The following is a 13,642-nucleotide window of genomic DNA, read 5'->3' as shown; positions in this document are numbered from 1 at the left end:
CCCCTCAACCATCCCTGTTAACATTTCAGAATTTCTTAACCTAAGACCTTGCCTTACCATCATTCACCAAAGCTCTCAACATGGAAACTAAACTCACATCTGCAGAAAGAATTGCAATCCACCACCTAAAAACTGATCTTGATTTTATAATCATTCCTGCCAACAAATGTGGCACCACTGCATTTTTTGAACCTCAGGGATCACTTGGTTGAGGAACTATGTCAGCTGACAGATTTGTCCATCTATAAAACCTGCCACAGTGACCCCATTTTAGAAATCTAGCATGATCTCTAATATCCCTCCACAAATCCTAAGGTCCATCCCAGAACCTCTCCTCTGAGTCTCTCTCTCTTCTCTCTCTCTCTCTCTCTCTCTCTCTCTCTCTCTCTCTCTCTCCCCCCTCACCCTCACCATTCCCTTCATTCCTACCATCTACATGCTTACTAAAGTACATAAACACAACCACCCAGAATGCCCTGTTATGGCCAGTTATTATGCCTCCACAGAGGATCAACACTTTAGCCTATTACCTGTAACCTATCCCCCTTCAAAAATGACACCAATAATTTCCTCTAGCAACTCTCCATAGTTCCTGTACCTTTATCACATGGGACTCTGCTCATCACTGTCAATGCAACCTCCATCTACAATAACATCTCCACTGCCCATGGTCTTGCCACTACTGAACACTTCCTTGCCCAACACCAAACTGACTCCAAATCCACAACTTTCTTCCTATATCCTCACCCACAATTATTTCTACTTTGAAGGCATCGTGCATGGTACAGCACTGGGCATCCACATGACTCGATCCTATGCCAACATATTCAGCAGCCATCTGAAAGGATCCTTCCTAATCACGCAGAATCCCAAACCCCTCATCTGGTTCACATTCACTGATGATATCTTAGTGATCTGAACACAGCATGACAACGCCCTATCCACATTACTCCAGAACCTCAATACCTTCTCCCCTGTTCACTTCACCTCAATCCAACAAGCCACCTCCACTTCAAGAATGGCCACATCAGTGTCTTTGTCTGCATCAAACCTATCAATCACCAACAATATCTCAGCTTTGAAGGCTGCTACCCAATCCATATCAAGAAGTCTCTTCCATACAGCCTAGCCGCTCATGGTCATTGCATCTGTAGTGATGATCAGTCCCTCTCTTAGTAAGCAAAGGGTCCCACTGAAGCCTTCACAGACCAAAATTAGCCTCCCATCCTTGTTCAGAAACAGATTTCCTATGTACTGTCTCTCCAGTCACCTACCACCTCCCACAGTCACCCACTGTCTGGCCAAGAATGAGCACACCTCTCATGACTAAGTACCATCCAGGACTGGATCAAATGAAACACATTCTCTGCCAGTTTCAGTCACCTCTCATCATGCCCTAAAGTGAGGAATGTTGTATGATATTGTATGAACTATCCTCTCCACCCCACCCACAGTGTTATTTCACCACCCACAAAATCTGCACAAGATCCTTGTCCAACCCAACTGCACCCCTATTCCCAACTCATTGCCTCATAACTCATATCCCTGCAGTAGACCTAGATGTAAGACCTGTCCCATACATCCTTCCACTATCACCTGCTCCACTCCTGTTATAGGCTTCTTGTATCCCATCAAAGACAAGGCTATCTGTGAAAGCAGCCATGCAGTCTACAAACTAAGCTGCAACCATTGTGCTGCTTTCCGCATTACTATGACAACTAACAAGGTATCTGTCCATATGAATGGCCCCCAACAAACTGCAGCTAAGAGACAACTGTGCCACCCAGTTACTGAACACATTATCCAGCATGCTGCACTTCACTTCGGTGATAACTTCACAGCTTGTGCTATCTGGATCCTTCCTACCAACATCAGATTTTTTTGAATTGTACAAGTGAAAACTCTCCTTACAACATATCCTTTGTTTCCATAAACCACAGGGCCTCAACCTTCGTTAGTCCCTGTCCACTGCCTACTGACTCCAGCACTTCGCATGTGCCCTCTATTCCATTAGTGTGCCTACTAACTGCTCCTCTTCTCTGTATCTCTGCTGTCCCATTGCCTCGTGCCCTCCACCCCCCTCCCCCCTTCCTCCAAGCACAACCTCTCAATACTGCACTAGCCCTGTCTTGTCCCCACCACATCCCTCCATGCTCTCACAGGCAGCACAGAATCTTCCCCTATTACTATGCAGCTATCCCTCCTGTTCCCCAGCCAATGACTCCTTACCCCCACCACCCACCCCAACTGGACTCATGTCAGATGCAAGTGCAATTAATCCTCAGCGGCTGAAGACAGTGATCATGTGAGTGTCATTCATGCTTTTGTGAATGTGTATATGTTTTCTGTTACTGAATAATGAGTGAAAGCTTGAATGTCTAGCAGTCTTTTCATTGTGCCTGTCTGCAACTCAAAACCTTCTCTACATAGTCAGCAGTGATCCATCTTCTTCTTTTTCTTGTGATTATGTCCAACATCAGTAATGGGTCAGCATGGTTATTAATGGATTTGGCAAGATTCTTACTATTATCACCCTGCTACCACCCAGGACAGAATCTATGCATCACAACTTTCAGTTATTGTGTTATTCACATGAAAGTAGGTGAAAGTTTTATAAATGTTTAGAAGTTGCGTAACTGAGAAGGGACTTGGGAAACAGCCCTGTATTCACCTAGTGGGATGTGGGAAACCACCTAAAAACCACATCCAGGCTGCCCGGCACACCAACCTCTGTTGTTAATCTGATGGGTAGATTTAATCTGGAGTAAGCACACCTCTTCGTCCCAGTAGCAGCAGTTTAGCACACACAGCTACCTGGGTTGGTGAGTCTCAATCTATCCTTTTCGTAATTTTGTTGCTATTCCATCCTGGACTTTCCATTGTTTGTTATGGTCTTAAGTTACATGCATTTATATAAATCCTTCATGAACCTTCCATTAACTATCATCTCAGTCTTCTTGCCACTTAGAATTCAGCAAACATCTTCTTCAGTCCACCTACCATGTCCCACAGATTTCTGTCAAATTTTCATTGTATGATTAATTACATCTGCTATTTGTTTGCTCACCTGTCTCTCACAGTAATTCCCAACAAGCATGTCTCAACTGCTGGCTCAGCAACTCTCACTTTGTTACATTAAATATCCATGCCAGATAATGAGTGAGGTGGCACAGTGGTTAGCACACAGGACTTGCATTTAGGAGGAGGATGGTTCAAACTCTTGTCTGCCCATCCTGATTTAGGTTTTCTACCATTTCCCAAAATGGCTTCAGGCAAATGGCAGAATAGTGCCTTTGAAAGGGCACAGCCAACTTTCTTCCCCATCCATCCTTAATCCAATGGGACCAATGACCTAGCTGTTTGGTCCCCTCTCCCAAATCAGCCAACCAACCATGCCTGACTGTCACAAGTCAATACACGCAGCATACATTCTGATTGAGAACACTCCGTTTCAGACGTACTCAAAGCTATTTTTGAAAATCCTGTTTACCTTACAACTAGACCATTTTACTATTCTGTTGCTTTTTCTGTTCATCCATTGTTTTCTTCATTTGGCCTAAACACTGTATAAAATCTCATATGCTGGCTCTGTGACTTCATGTATATTATTTTATTCTGAATATGTTGTTTACAATTAATTTTCATCTTATTGAGTTTGATGTTCAAATCTGATACCAGACATGCTCTATTAAATTCTTACATTCAATGCTGAAGTTTTATTCCAGTTTAAGCAAACAGTGCAATTTCGTCAACAAAACAAAATTGGTTTAGATATGTTCAAGTAGCAGTGATTATTTTTCTGTTTTCCTAGTTTAAGGACCTGAAAGCATCCTCTAGGATTACTGGGAACAGTTTTCACATAATGGGATCTCCTTGTATAACTCCTTTTTCAATTCTAAATGCAGTCTGACTAACCTTTTTATACAAGTATTTTTGGTAGAATGTGATAATATTTGTAAAATCTTAAAATATCATTTTATTTACATAATTGTTTATGAAATATTGAATATAGTGCAAATATATGGAGTGTCACAAGAGTAATGGTCACTATTCAGGGATATGACAGGAACAATCATTCAAAGCAAAAAAATATAGTAATCGTAGACTCTATAATGCATACCTTAAGAGCTATGAATACTTCTTCATCTTCAATTGTGTGAAACAAATCTCTTCTACTGTGAGCTCTTTGCTTTCCAAATTTTGGGAGGAGGTAGTATGGACCAAAACAATAAAAAACGTTGAGTAAATGTGGGCTCTAAAGTGTGTATGTTAAGAGCTATAGGCAATTGTTCATCTTCGCTACTATAAAACACATCTCTTCCACTGAGCAAGTGCTCTGAAAGTATATATTTTAGAGCCCATGTTTTTTTTCCTTGTTTTGGTCCATACTAGCTCCTCTGTAAATACAGAAAGAATAGAGCTTGCAGTAGAAGAGATTTTTTTACAGTGTCAGAGACAAACAAGTGCTCAAATCTTATAATCCAATGTTTAATTGAAGTTTTTGGTTCAACTGAGTGTTCCTGTCATATCCCTAAATACTGACCATTCCTCCTGGGACACTGTATATGGCTTGTGCACATATATTAGAGGTGTGACTTTACTCCTCATATGAAAATCTAGTACACTATTGGGACATAAAAATGGAACTATTTCAAAGAGGAAACATATTTGATAAACTTAGAATACCTTGTAATCCTGTATAAGTTGTAGAAACGTGTCTATGTCAAATTGTGTCATGATTATCATGGCAACACCTTCATCAAAGCATCCAATCATTATGTGAAGACCAAAAGCATGAAAGAATGGCAGATAAGCAACCAGTTCTTTTCCATATTCTTCATCTGGATTAAAATCAGGATGTCTGTTTACAATGAAATCAATACCCTTCATTAAAAAAATAGCACTCCTAAATTTCAACAAACATTAGGCATAATCTTAAGTTAAATATAACACATAATAGACACTGCAAAATCATGAAACAATCTATTTAAGAATACCTTAAAATAACAATTTTTTACAGTATATGTGTATTAAAGTATACAGAATTAATTATTTCTAAATCAAATAATTATTTTTCATCTATTACGCAATTATGTCTGCTTTTAGATTTCGCATTAAAAATAAGCAACTTAAATAAGATATATATAAAAACAAAGATGATGTGACTTACCAAACGAAAGCACTGGCATGTTGATAGACACACAAACAAACACAAACATACACACAAAATTCAAGCTTTCGCAACCAATGGTTGCTACATCAGGAAAGAGGGAAGGAGAGGGAAAGATGAAAGTGTGTGGGTTTTAAGGGAGAGGGTAAGGAGTCATTCCAATCCCGGGAGCGGAAAGACTTACCTTAGGGGGAAAAAATGATAGGTATACTCTCGCACACACACACATATCCATCCGCGCATACACAGACACAAGCAGACATTTGTAAAGGCAAAGAGTTTGGGCAGAGATGTCAGTCGAGGTGGAAGTACAGAGGCAAAGATGTTGTTGAATGACAGGTGAGGTATGAGCGGCGGCAACTTGAAATTAGCGGAGGTTGACGCCTGGTTGGTAATGAGAAGAGAGGATATACTGAAGAGCAAGTTCCCATCTCCGGAGTTCTGAGTCTTTCCGCTCCCGGGATTGGAATGACTCCTTGCCCTCTCCCTTAAAACCCACATCCTTTCGTCTTTCCCTCTCCTTCCCTCTTTCCTGATGAAGCAACCGTTGGTTGCAAAAGCTTGAATTTTGTGTGTATGTTTGTGTTTGTTTGTGTGACTATCAACATGTCAGCGCTTTTGTTTGGTGAGTCACATCATCTTTGTTTTTAGATATATTTTTCCCATGTGGAATGTTTCCCTCTACTCAGTTTCTTTGTTGTTTTGTCATTTTTCTCATATTCATTCCCTCTGTGGTATTTTGATAAAACTAAATTTAAAAAATAAAAATTTGTTCCTATTCTTCTCCTTTCTTGGTTGTTCTCTTTTCATATTTGATTTTAATAATCATACACATTCCACAACATTATGAAGTGTCGTATTCATGATGTATGAAACAAGTATTAATCTAATGTAATCTAATCTAATCTGAGATTTTATGCTCCTGTATTTTTTATGTTTTTTTTTTTCATCATTCATAAAATCTAATGAGGTAATCTGAGATTTTCACAAATTTCATGCAAACTCAACTCAAATGTCTTCCATTTAACCTAATGTTCAGATTTCGACTATCCAAAATATTATAGGTAAGATAAATATTATTGCACCTGCTATGATGCAGCACACTCTTTATTACACAGAAAATATGAATACACTATCACCATTTGATAGCTTCCAATTTCAGTTCTCACCAAGTTATCTTAAATTACATAACACACCTAGAAAAGAATCCAGACAGTGCATGATCAAGCAAATATATCAATAATCGATAGACCAGCAATAAAAAAATGTAATCTAGTTGAAATAAAGTGAACAACCAGGTCATGAAGTATGGTGAGGTGTAGGCTTCACCACAACATGACTCAAAGTGTCTTGCAACTGCCCGGCAGCTGGACTTTATCTCCTGCTTGACGTCAGCAGCCAGGCCCATGTGATGGTCAGTTAATACACCTTACCAGCTGCTGTTGGTGTCATTGACACCAGATATTGCAAGGTATTAAGCTCATAGTTAGATGATATAAATAGACGTTGATAAGCCAAAACATTGTCACCACTGGCTGCCGCAACATTTGATGCCACCTGGTGGCATTGCACGCACATAACACGGGAAAAGCAGGCAAGCAGAGCAGACATTGATTGATGAGGAATCGCCCTAACGAAGATGTGGACTGCAAATGGACCACTATGCACTAAATGGTGGAGATGTCCATGACTCTTCACAGAATGTGGGGTTCAGAGGCTAGTCTGCTCTATAAATTAGGATAGGTGGTGATCTGTAGCACCTCTCCCAAAAGAGCACAATGCTGGTGCTTGCACAAGTGTTTCATAGCACATAGTTTATTTTACATTGTTGAACATGGATCTATGCAGCATACCACCCCTACGTGTTCACATGTTGACCCAACAACATCATCAATTATGACTGCAGTGGCCATGGGACCATCGGGATTCGAATGTTTATCATGGAAATGTGTCTACTCTTCCAGTGAATCATGTTTTCGCTACACTAGATTGATGGTTGTCTTCACAAATGGCATCGTTCAAGTGAATAGCAGCTTGAAATGTGCAGTGTGCCATGGTGCAAGCTATTGGGAGCAATATTATGCTATGGGAGACATTCTCCTATGCTTGCATGGGACCTGTGGTAGTAACTGAAGACATGCTGACAGCTGTGAACCACCTGCATCCCTTCATGCTTGATATCTTCCCTCATGGCGATGTCATACTTCAGCAGTATAATTGTCCATGTCTTGGAGCCAGAATGATGTTACAGTTGTTTGAGGAGCATTATAGTGAACTCATGTTGATGATGTAGTGACCAAATTTGCCTGGTGTGAATCCTATGGACCCCTAACTGGGTTGCTATATGGTGTCATCACTGTGTACACAAACCAGGGGCCTGTTATTTATGCGAATTACATGACCTGTGTGTGTAGACATCCAATACCACATACCTCAACAAACCTACCAACATACTCTCAGATCCTTGATATGCAGAATCAGTGATGTATTTCATTCCAAAATGGACAGACAAGCTATGAAGCAGGTGGTCATAATGTTTTGACTCATCAACATAGCATACCCCCCACTTAAATTGGAAAGTAAGGTCAGAAGTGCACCTGTTGCTGTTGTGATTCCTGTACCAGTACGATTAGGTGTTAATGAGCATGACAGCTAAATATCCACTGTCCATCTTAACACCTTGTATTGCTGTATCCTCTGCTTCCAGTGAGAGTGTGGTATTCCAGTCTCTAAGTCAGTACTTGAAGTCAGTGGTGCTGGGGGTGGAAAACAATCCCATTCCATAGGGGACCAGCTCCTACAGCACTTAACCTAGCGATATAGGTCTGCCAGGCATCAAGCATGCTCTGGAAGAGATGGTGGTTGTCTTGAACATAAAGCTGCCAAGTGGGGGCACAGCTGGTTGGCAAGCCATACATGCATGGCTCCATTGGCATCCACAGTGAACATATGTCACCACTGGGTGGCTCTAGTGATTCCTAGTATCCATCCTGGGACTCTCATATAGGTTTGAGTCCAGTTGTCTGTGCCCAGTAAATAGGCTACAGCTGGGCTGTCGTGTACATGCTGTATGTCCCAGAGGGTCCAGACTCAGTGGCTATCCCGTAGTTATACCAGGATGTGCCCCTATATTGGTGTAGTCCCATAGGATGCCAGGAAATGGATCAGGATGTTGGCCTTTTGTACAGCATCTCCACATCTGCATCTCAAAGGTGCAGACAAACTGCTTCTCCACACCATTGGAGAATGGATAGAATGGTGCCATTGTCAGATGTATTATTCAGTACTGAAAGCAGAAATTCTAAAGTATACTGGATGAAAATTGAGGGCCATTGTCTGACGTGATTGTTTCTAGGGCTCCTTCAGTGGCCAGTATTTTCTGCAAAGTACTTTTTTTCACCTTGCTGTGTTATTTGATGTTTGAACCACACAAAGAAACTTGGAAAGTGAGTCTACATTGTTGAGTCAAATCTCTCTGAGGAAGGGGCTAGTAAGACCATATGGATGTACTCCCCCAGGCACTGCAGTGTTGAGCAGGCATGGAGCCATACGGGGTACTGACTAAATACACTCCTGGAAATGGAAAAAAGAACACATTGACACCGGTGTGTCAGACCCACCATACTTGCTCCGGACACTGCGAGAGGGCTGTACAAGCAATGATCACACGCACGGCACAGCGGACACACCAGGAACCGCGGTGTTGGCCGTCAAATGGCACTAGCTGCGCAGCATTTGTGCACCGCCGCCGTCAGTGTCAGCCAGTTTGCCGTGGCATACGGAGCTCCATCGCAGTCTTTAACACTGGTAGCATGCCGCGACAGCGTGGACGTGAACCGTATGTGCAGTTGACGGACTTTGAGCGAGGGCGTATAGTGGGCATGCGGGAGGCCGGGTGGACGTACCGCCGAATTGCTCAACACGTGGGGCGTGAGGTCTCCACAGTACATCGATGTTGTCGCCAGTGGTCGGCGGAAGGTGCACGTGCCCGTCGACCTGGGACCGGACCGCAGCGACGCACGGATGCACGCCAAGACCGTAGGATCCTACGCAGTGCCGTAGGGGACCGCACCGCCACTTTCCAGCAAATTAGGGACACTGTTGCTCCTGGGGTATCGGCGAGGACCATTCGCAACCGTCTCCATGAAGCTGGGCTACGGTCCCGCACACCGTTAGGCCATCTTCCGCTCACGCCCCAACATCATGCAGCCCGCCTCCAGTGGTGTCGCGACAGGCGTGAATGGAGGGACGAATGGAGACGTGTCGTCTTCAGCGATGAGAGTCGCTTCTGCCTTGGTGCCAATGATGGTCGTATGCGTGTTTGGTGCCGTGCAGGTGAGCGCCACAATCAGGACTGCATACGACCGAGGCACACAGGGCCAACACCCGGCATCATGGTGTGGGGAGCGATCTCCTACACTGGCCGTACACCACTGGTGATCGTCGAGGGGACACTGAATAGTGCACGGTACATCCAAACCGTCATCGAACCCATCGTTCTACCATTCCTAGACCGGCAAGGGAACTTGCTGTTCCAACAGGACAATGCACGTCCGCATTCATCCCGTGCCACCCAACGTGCTCTAGAAGGTGTAAGTCAACTACCCTGGCCAGCAAGATCTCCGGATCTGTCCCCCATTGAGCATGTTTGGGACTGGATGAAGCGTCGTCTCACGCGGTCTGCACGTCCAGCACGAATGCTGGTCCAACTGAGGCGCCAGGTGGAAATGGCATGGCAAGCCGTTCCACAGGACTACATCCAGCATCTCTACGATCGTCTCCATGGGAGAATAGCAGCCTGCATTGCTGTGAAAGGTGGATATACACTGTACTAGTGCCGACATTGTGCATGCTCTGTTGCCTGTGTCTATGTGCCTGTGGTTCTGTCAGTGTGATCATGTGATGTATCTGACCCCAGGAATGTGTCAATAAAGTTTCCCCTTCCTGGAACAATGAATTCACGGTGTTCTTATTTCAATTTCCAGGAGTGTAGACATGCAGGTCTTGCAGCAGTGGGCTGCTCTTTCACTGTCCTGTGTCACAGTAGGCATATTACTTTGTGAGTGCCTTCATAAGTCTCATCCCCCAGTGGTCAGCATGCAGGAGGTTTATGACATGCTGATGGCCACCTGGCAGTCATCATTGTCTGATGCCAGTACCAGTTTTTGTTGTAATATCTAGATCCTGTTTCTCAGGGTAAAATATGTATGGAGTTCCGCAAGGAGGTTGGGTGGGAGACTTTGTGGCCAACATTGGTGAATTTATTTGATGATTTGTTTGAGGATAAGGCCTTCAGGTGTATCCTTCACAACAGTGGATGAAGAGTCAGGGAACTCTTGTAGACAATTTTTAAGGTATCATTTATTCAGAAGCACAGTGTTTCCCGAAAGCCAAATGTGGGATCTGTTCACATAGATTGTCTGTATAGGACATCAGCATTGGGATGTTGTGGTGTTGGTCAATAGTGAATTGAATAATTTTAGTTGCTGAGGAATAGCACACAGTGTTGTAGTCATTGTATCATTCTTTTTCTTCCCCCCCTCCCCTCCTCCTTTTAACACAGTTCTTAGGACCAAACAAGGAAATTAGTGTTGAAAGTCTCTTTGGGTTTGCTGCCGGATCCTAAAATCAACTTGACTCGATATTTCGGTGATCCAACTTTTCGCCATCTTCAGGAAATGCTGCTTCTACTGATGAGTCCCGCTGAGAACTGATGCAAGATTGCAATTCGACGTCCTATATAGGCCACCGTTCAGTAAATGGCACATGCGCCGCCCATCACGGTTTCTGCCTTCCAAAACGGAGAGGTGGCGCTGCCCTTAGTGAAACACTGCTGGCAACGATTTATCGCAATCAAGGCCGCACCGAAGAACGTTCAGTTTTGATGCGAGATAATACAGGATTCCATGTTTTGCTAAGAGGAAACCCATTGTCTCTGTTGATTAAATTATCAGCCAACCTAATTCCAATCGCCTCTTTATAGGCACTATTCCAAAAACTGGAAATGTTGGCAATCACAACAGTTTCCTCAAATTTCATTTTGTGTCCCTCATTTAGGCAGTGTTCTGCTACGGCCGATTTTTCCGGCTGTTGTAGCCTCATGTGACAGCGATGTTCCACACACCTGTCATGCACTGTGTGAATAGAACGGCCAACGTAAGCTTTCCCACATTGACACGGGATTTTGTACACCCCAGGTTTCCTAAGTCCCATATCATCCTTCACAGAGCCGAGAAGAGCCCTGATCTTAGAAGGTGGATGGAACACATTCTTAATGTTAATGTTAAAATTCCTTAAAATTCGTCCAATCTTAAATGATAAGCCTCCAGCATAAGGAAGAAAGGCCACAGATCTATGTTCCTCTTTGTACACCTCTGGAGATGGTCCAAATTCCATAGCCCGACGAATCTATTTCTCGGTGTACCCATTTTCCTTAAAAACAGTCATCAAATGCTCAAGTTCTTGGGTTAAGCTGTCTGTGTCGGAAATGGCATATGCTCTCTGTACCAAAGTCCTAAGGACGCCACTACATTGGTGTGGTTGATGAAAACTCTTAGGGTGCAGATACCAATCTGTGTGTGTCGGCTTTCGGTGAACACTGTATCCCAAAGTTCCATCTGGTTTTTTATAACCCAGCAAACGCAAAGAGACTTTCAAGACTTATCAGGCCGGGAAAGTATACGTAATCAAGGAAATTAGTGGTTTGTGGTACATTATGACATGAAATTTTGACCATAAAGAATGTTATGGAACTTCCGAATGCCAAAAATGATAGCCAGTGCTTCTTTCTCAATTTGTGAGTAATTTATCAGGCATGAAGTGAGTCTTTTAGATTCATATACATGGCCCACACACATTAATGTGTCCACTGCCTATGTTGACATCAAGGTGCAATAACCACTCATAGGCAGCAGGTGGCAGTACAATCAGTGGGGTCTTCATAAAGTGTGTCAGTAGCTGTGGAAAACAGTGCAGACATTGCCGTAATGTGGGAATGGAGCAGTTCCTCTGATGTCCAAAAGGGCATGATTTTATTAGCTTTTGAGCGAAGGGTGGAAGCATTTCCAAAATCATTAAATTTGTTAACTGTTCATTTGCTACCTTGCTAAAGCATATCGTCCGTGGCTAAATGGTGCTACCCAAAACCAATGCTGAGACAGCTGTGCCACAGGTGACAGTGGTGAATGACAGCTGTGGAGGTGTGATGGGGCAACTGTTGAGCATCTGATTACCCACATGAATCAAGGGGCTACCAACAGTGTCTCCTCAATGGCCGTTCAGAAAATGTTGTTTCTTATGGGCCTCTGCAGCAAGCATTTTGTTTGCACTGCCATGCTGACTGCTGTTCATTGGAGGTGAAGGCTAGGTTTTGCATGTCAGTACTGCAACTAGTTGTTCACTGAGTGGCAATAGGTCGCTTTCTCAGATGAATCATGTTTTCTGCTCCATCAGACAGATGGCTGTTGATGTGTACAGTGTGAAATGTCTGAAAGCAAACATTCTGCATGAGTTATGGTCTGGGAAATGTTTTCATGGCATTCCCTGGGTGATCACATCATTATGGAAGGCACAATGGACCAACAAACGTCTACCCCTACATGCAGTTCACTTTTTCTCAGCATGGTGGCATCTGCCAGCAAGACAATGCATGTGTCAAACACCTTGCAGTGTGGTTTGGAGAATACCAGGGTGTATTTACCATATCACCCTGGTCACTAAACTCTCCAGATTTAAACCCTGTCAAGAATCTGTTAGATCAAATCAATCTCGCTGTTCACACAGTGGGTCCTCAACTGAGAAACCTTGCACAGCTGGCCACAGCAATGGAGTCAGCACAGCTCCATATCCCTCTTAGTACCTTCCAGAACCTCGCTAATCTCTTACTGCACATCTTGCAATGGTCCATACTGTAAAAGGTGATTATTCAGGCTTTTGAAAGGTGGTCACATTAATGTGACCGAACAGTGTACGAGGTCTGTTCAAAAAGTTCCGGAACTTCATCCACAAAATTTTTCTATGAAACTTCCTGGCAGATTAAAACTGTGTGCTGGACCAAGACTCGAACTTGGGACTTTGCCTTTCATGGGCAAGTGCTCTACCATCTGAGCTACCCAAGCACGAATCACGCCCCGTCCTCCCGAGGAAGTTTCATATCAGCACACTCTCCACTGCAGAGTGAAAATCTCATTCTGGAATTTTTCTGTGCTTGCCTTTTACTTATTGTGCATGGTCTCCTTTGAAATACTCTCCTCCACAATTGATACACCACTCCCAATGCTGTTTCCACTTGGAAGCAGTCTTGGTATGCCTCTTGCTGAATTGCATGAAGCACCATCTGTGAATTTCCTTTTATCTCATCCGTCATTGCAAATCTTTGTCCTATCAATGAGGTTTCAAATACTGGAAAAAAAAAGATCTCCAGGGGCCAGGTCTGGAGAGTACAGAAGATGAGGCAGCACAGTGATTTCGTTT

At 43.4% G+C, this 13,642-nt stretch overlaps 1 protein-coding gene across 2 annotated transcripts in view; it reads right to left on the bottom strand.

Moving 5' to 3' along the window:
- LOC126175235 (uncharacterized) overlaps positions 1 to 13,642 on the bottom strand; it is a 186,156-nt gene that overhangs the window by 30,001 nt on the left and 142,513 nt on the right. For both annotated transcript variants that reach the window (XM_049921873.1, XM_049921882.1), the window contains one exon: positions 4,687 to 4,861. In XM_049921873.1, the coding sequence (XP_049777830.1) occupies positions 4,687 to 4,861 (175 nt within the window). The remainder of the gene's footprint in view (positions 1 to 4,686; positions 4,862 to 13,642) is intronic.

The sequence above is a fragment of the Schistocerca cancellata genome, chromosome 1, assembly GCF_023864275.1.
Source record: "Schistocerca cancellata isolate TAMUIC-IGC-003103 chromosome 1, iqSchCanc2.1, whole genome shotgun sequence".
Taxonomy (NCBI): domain Eukaryota; kingdom Metazoa; phylum Arthropoda; class Insecta; order Orthoptera; family Acrididae; genus Schistocerca; species Schistocerca cancellata.
The sequence above is the reverse complement of the archived record's forward strand: the minus strand, read 5'-3'. Positions and strand labels throughout refer to the sequence as shown.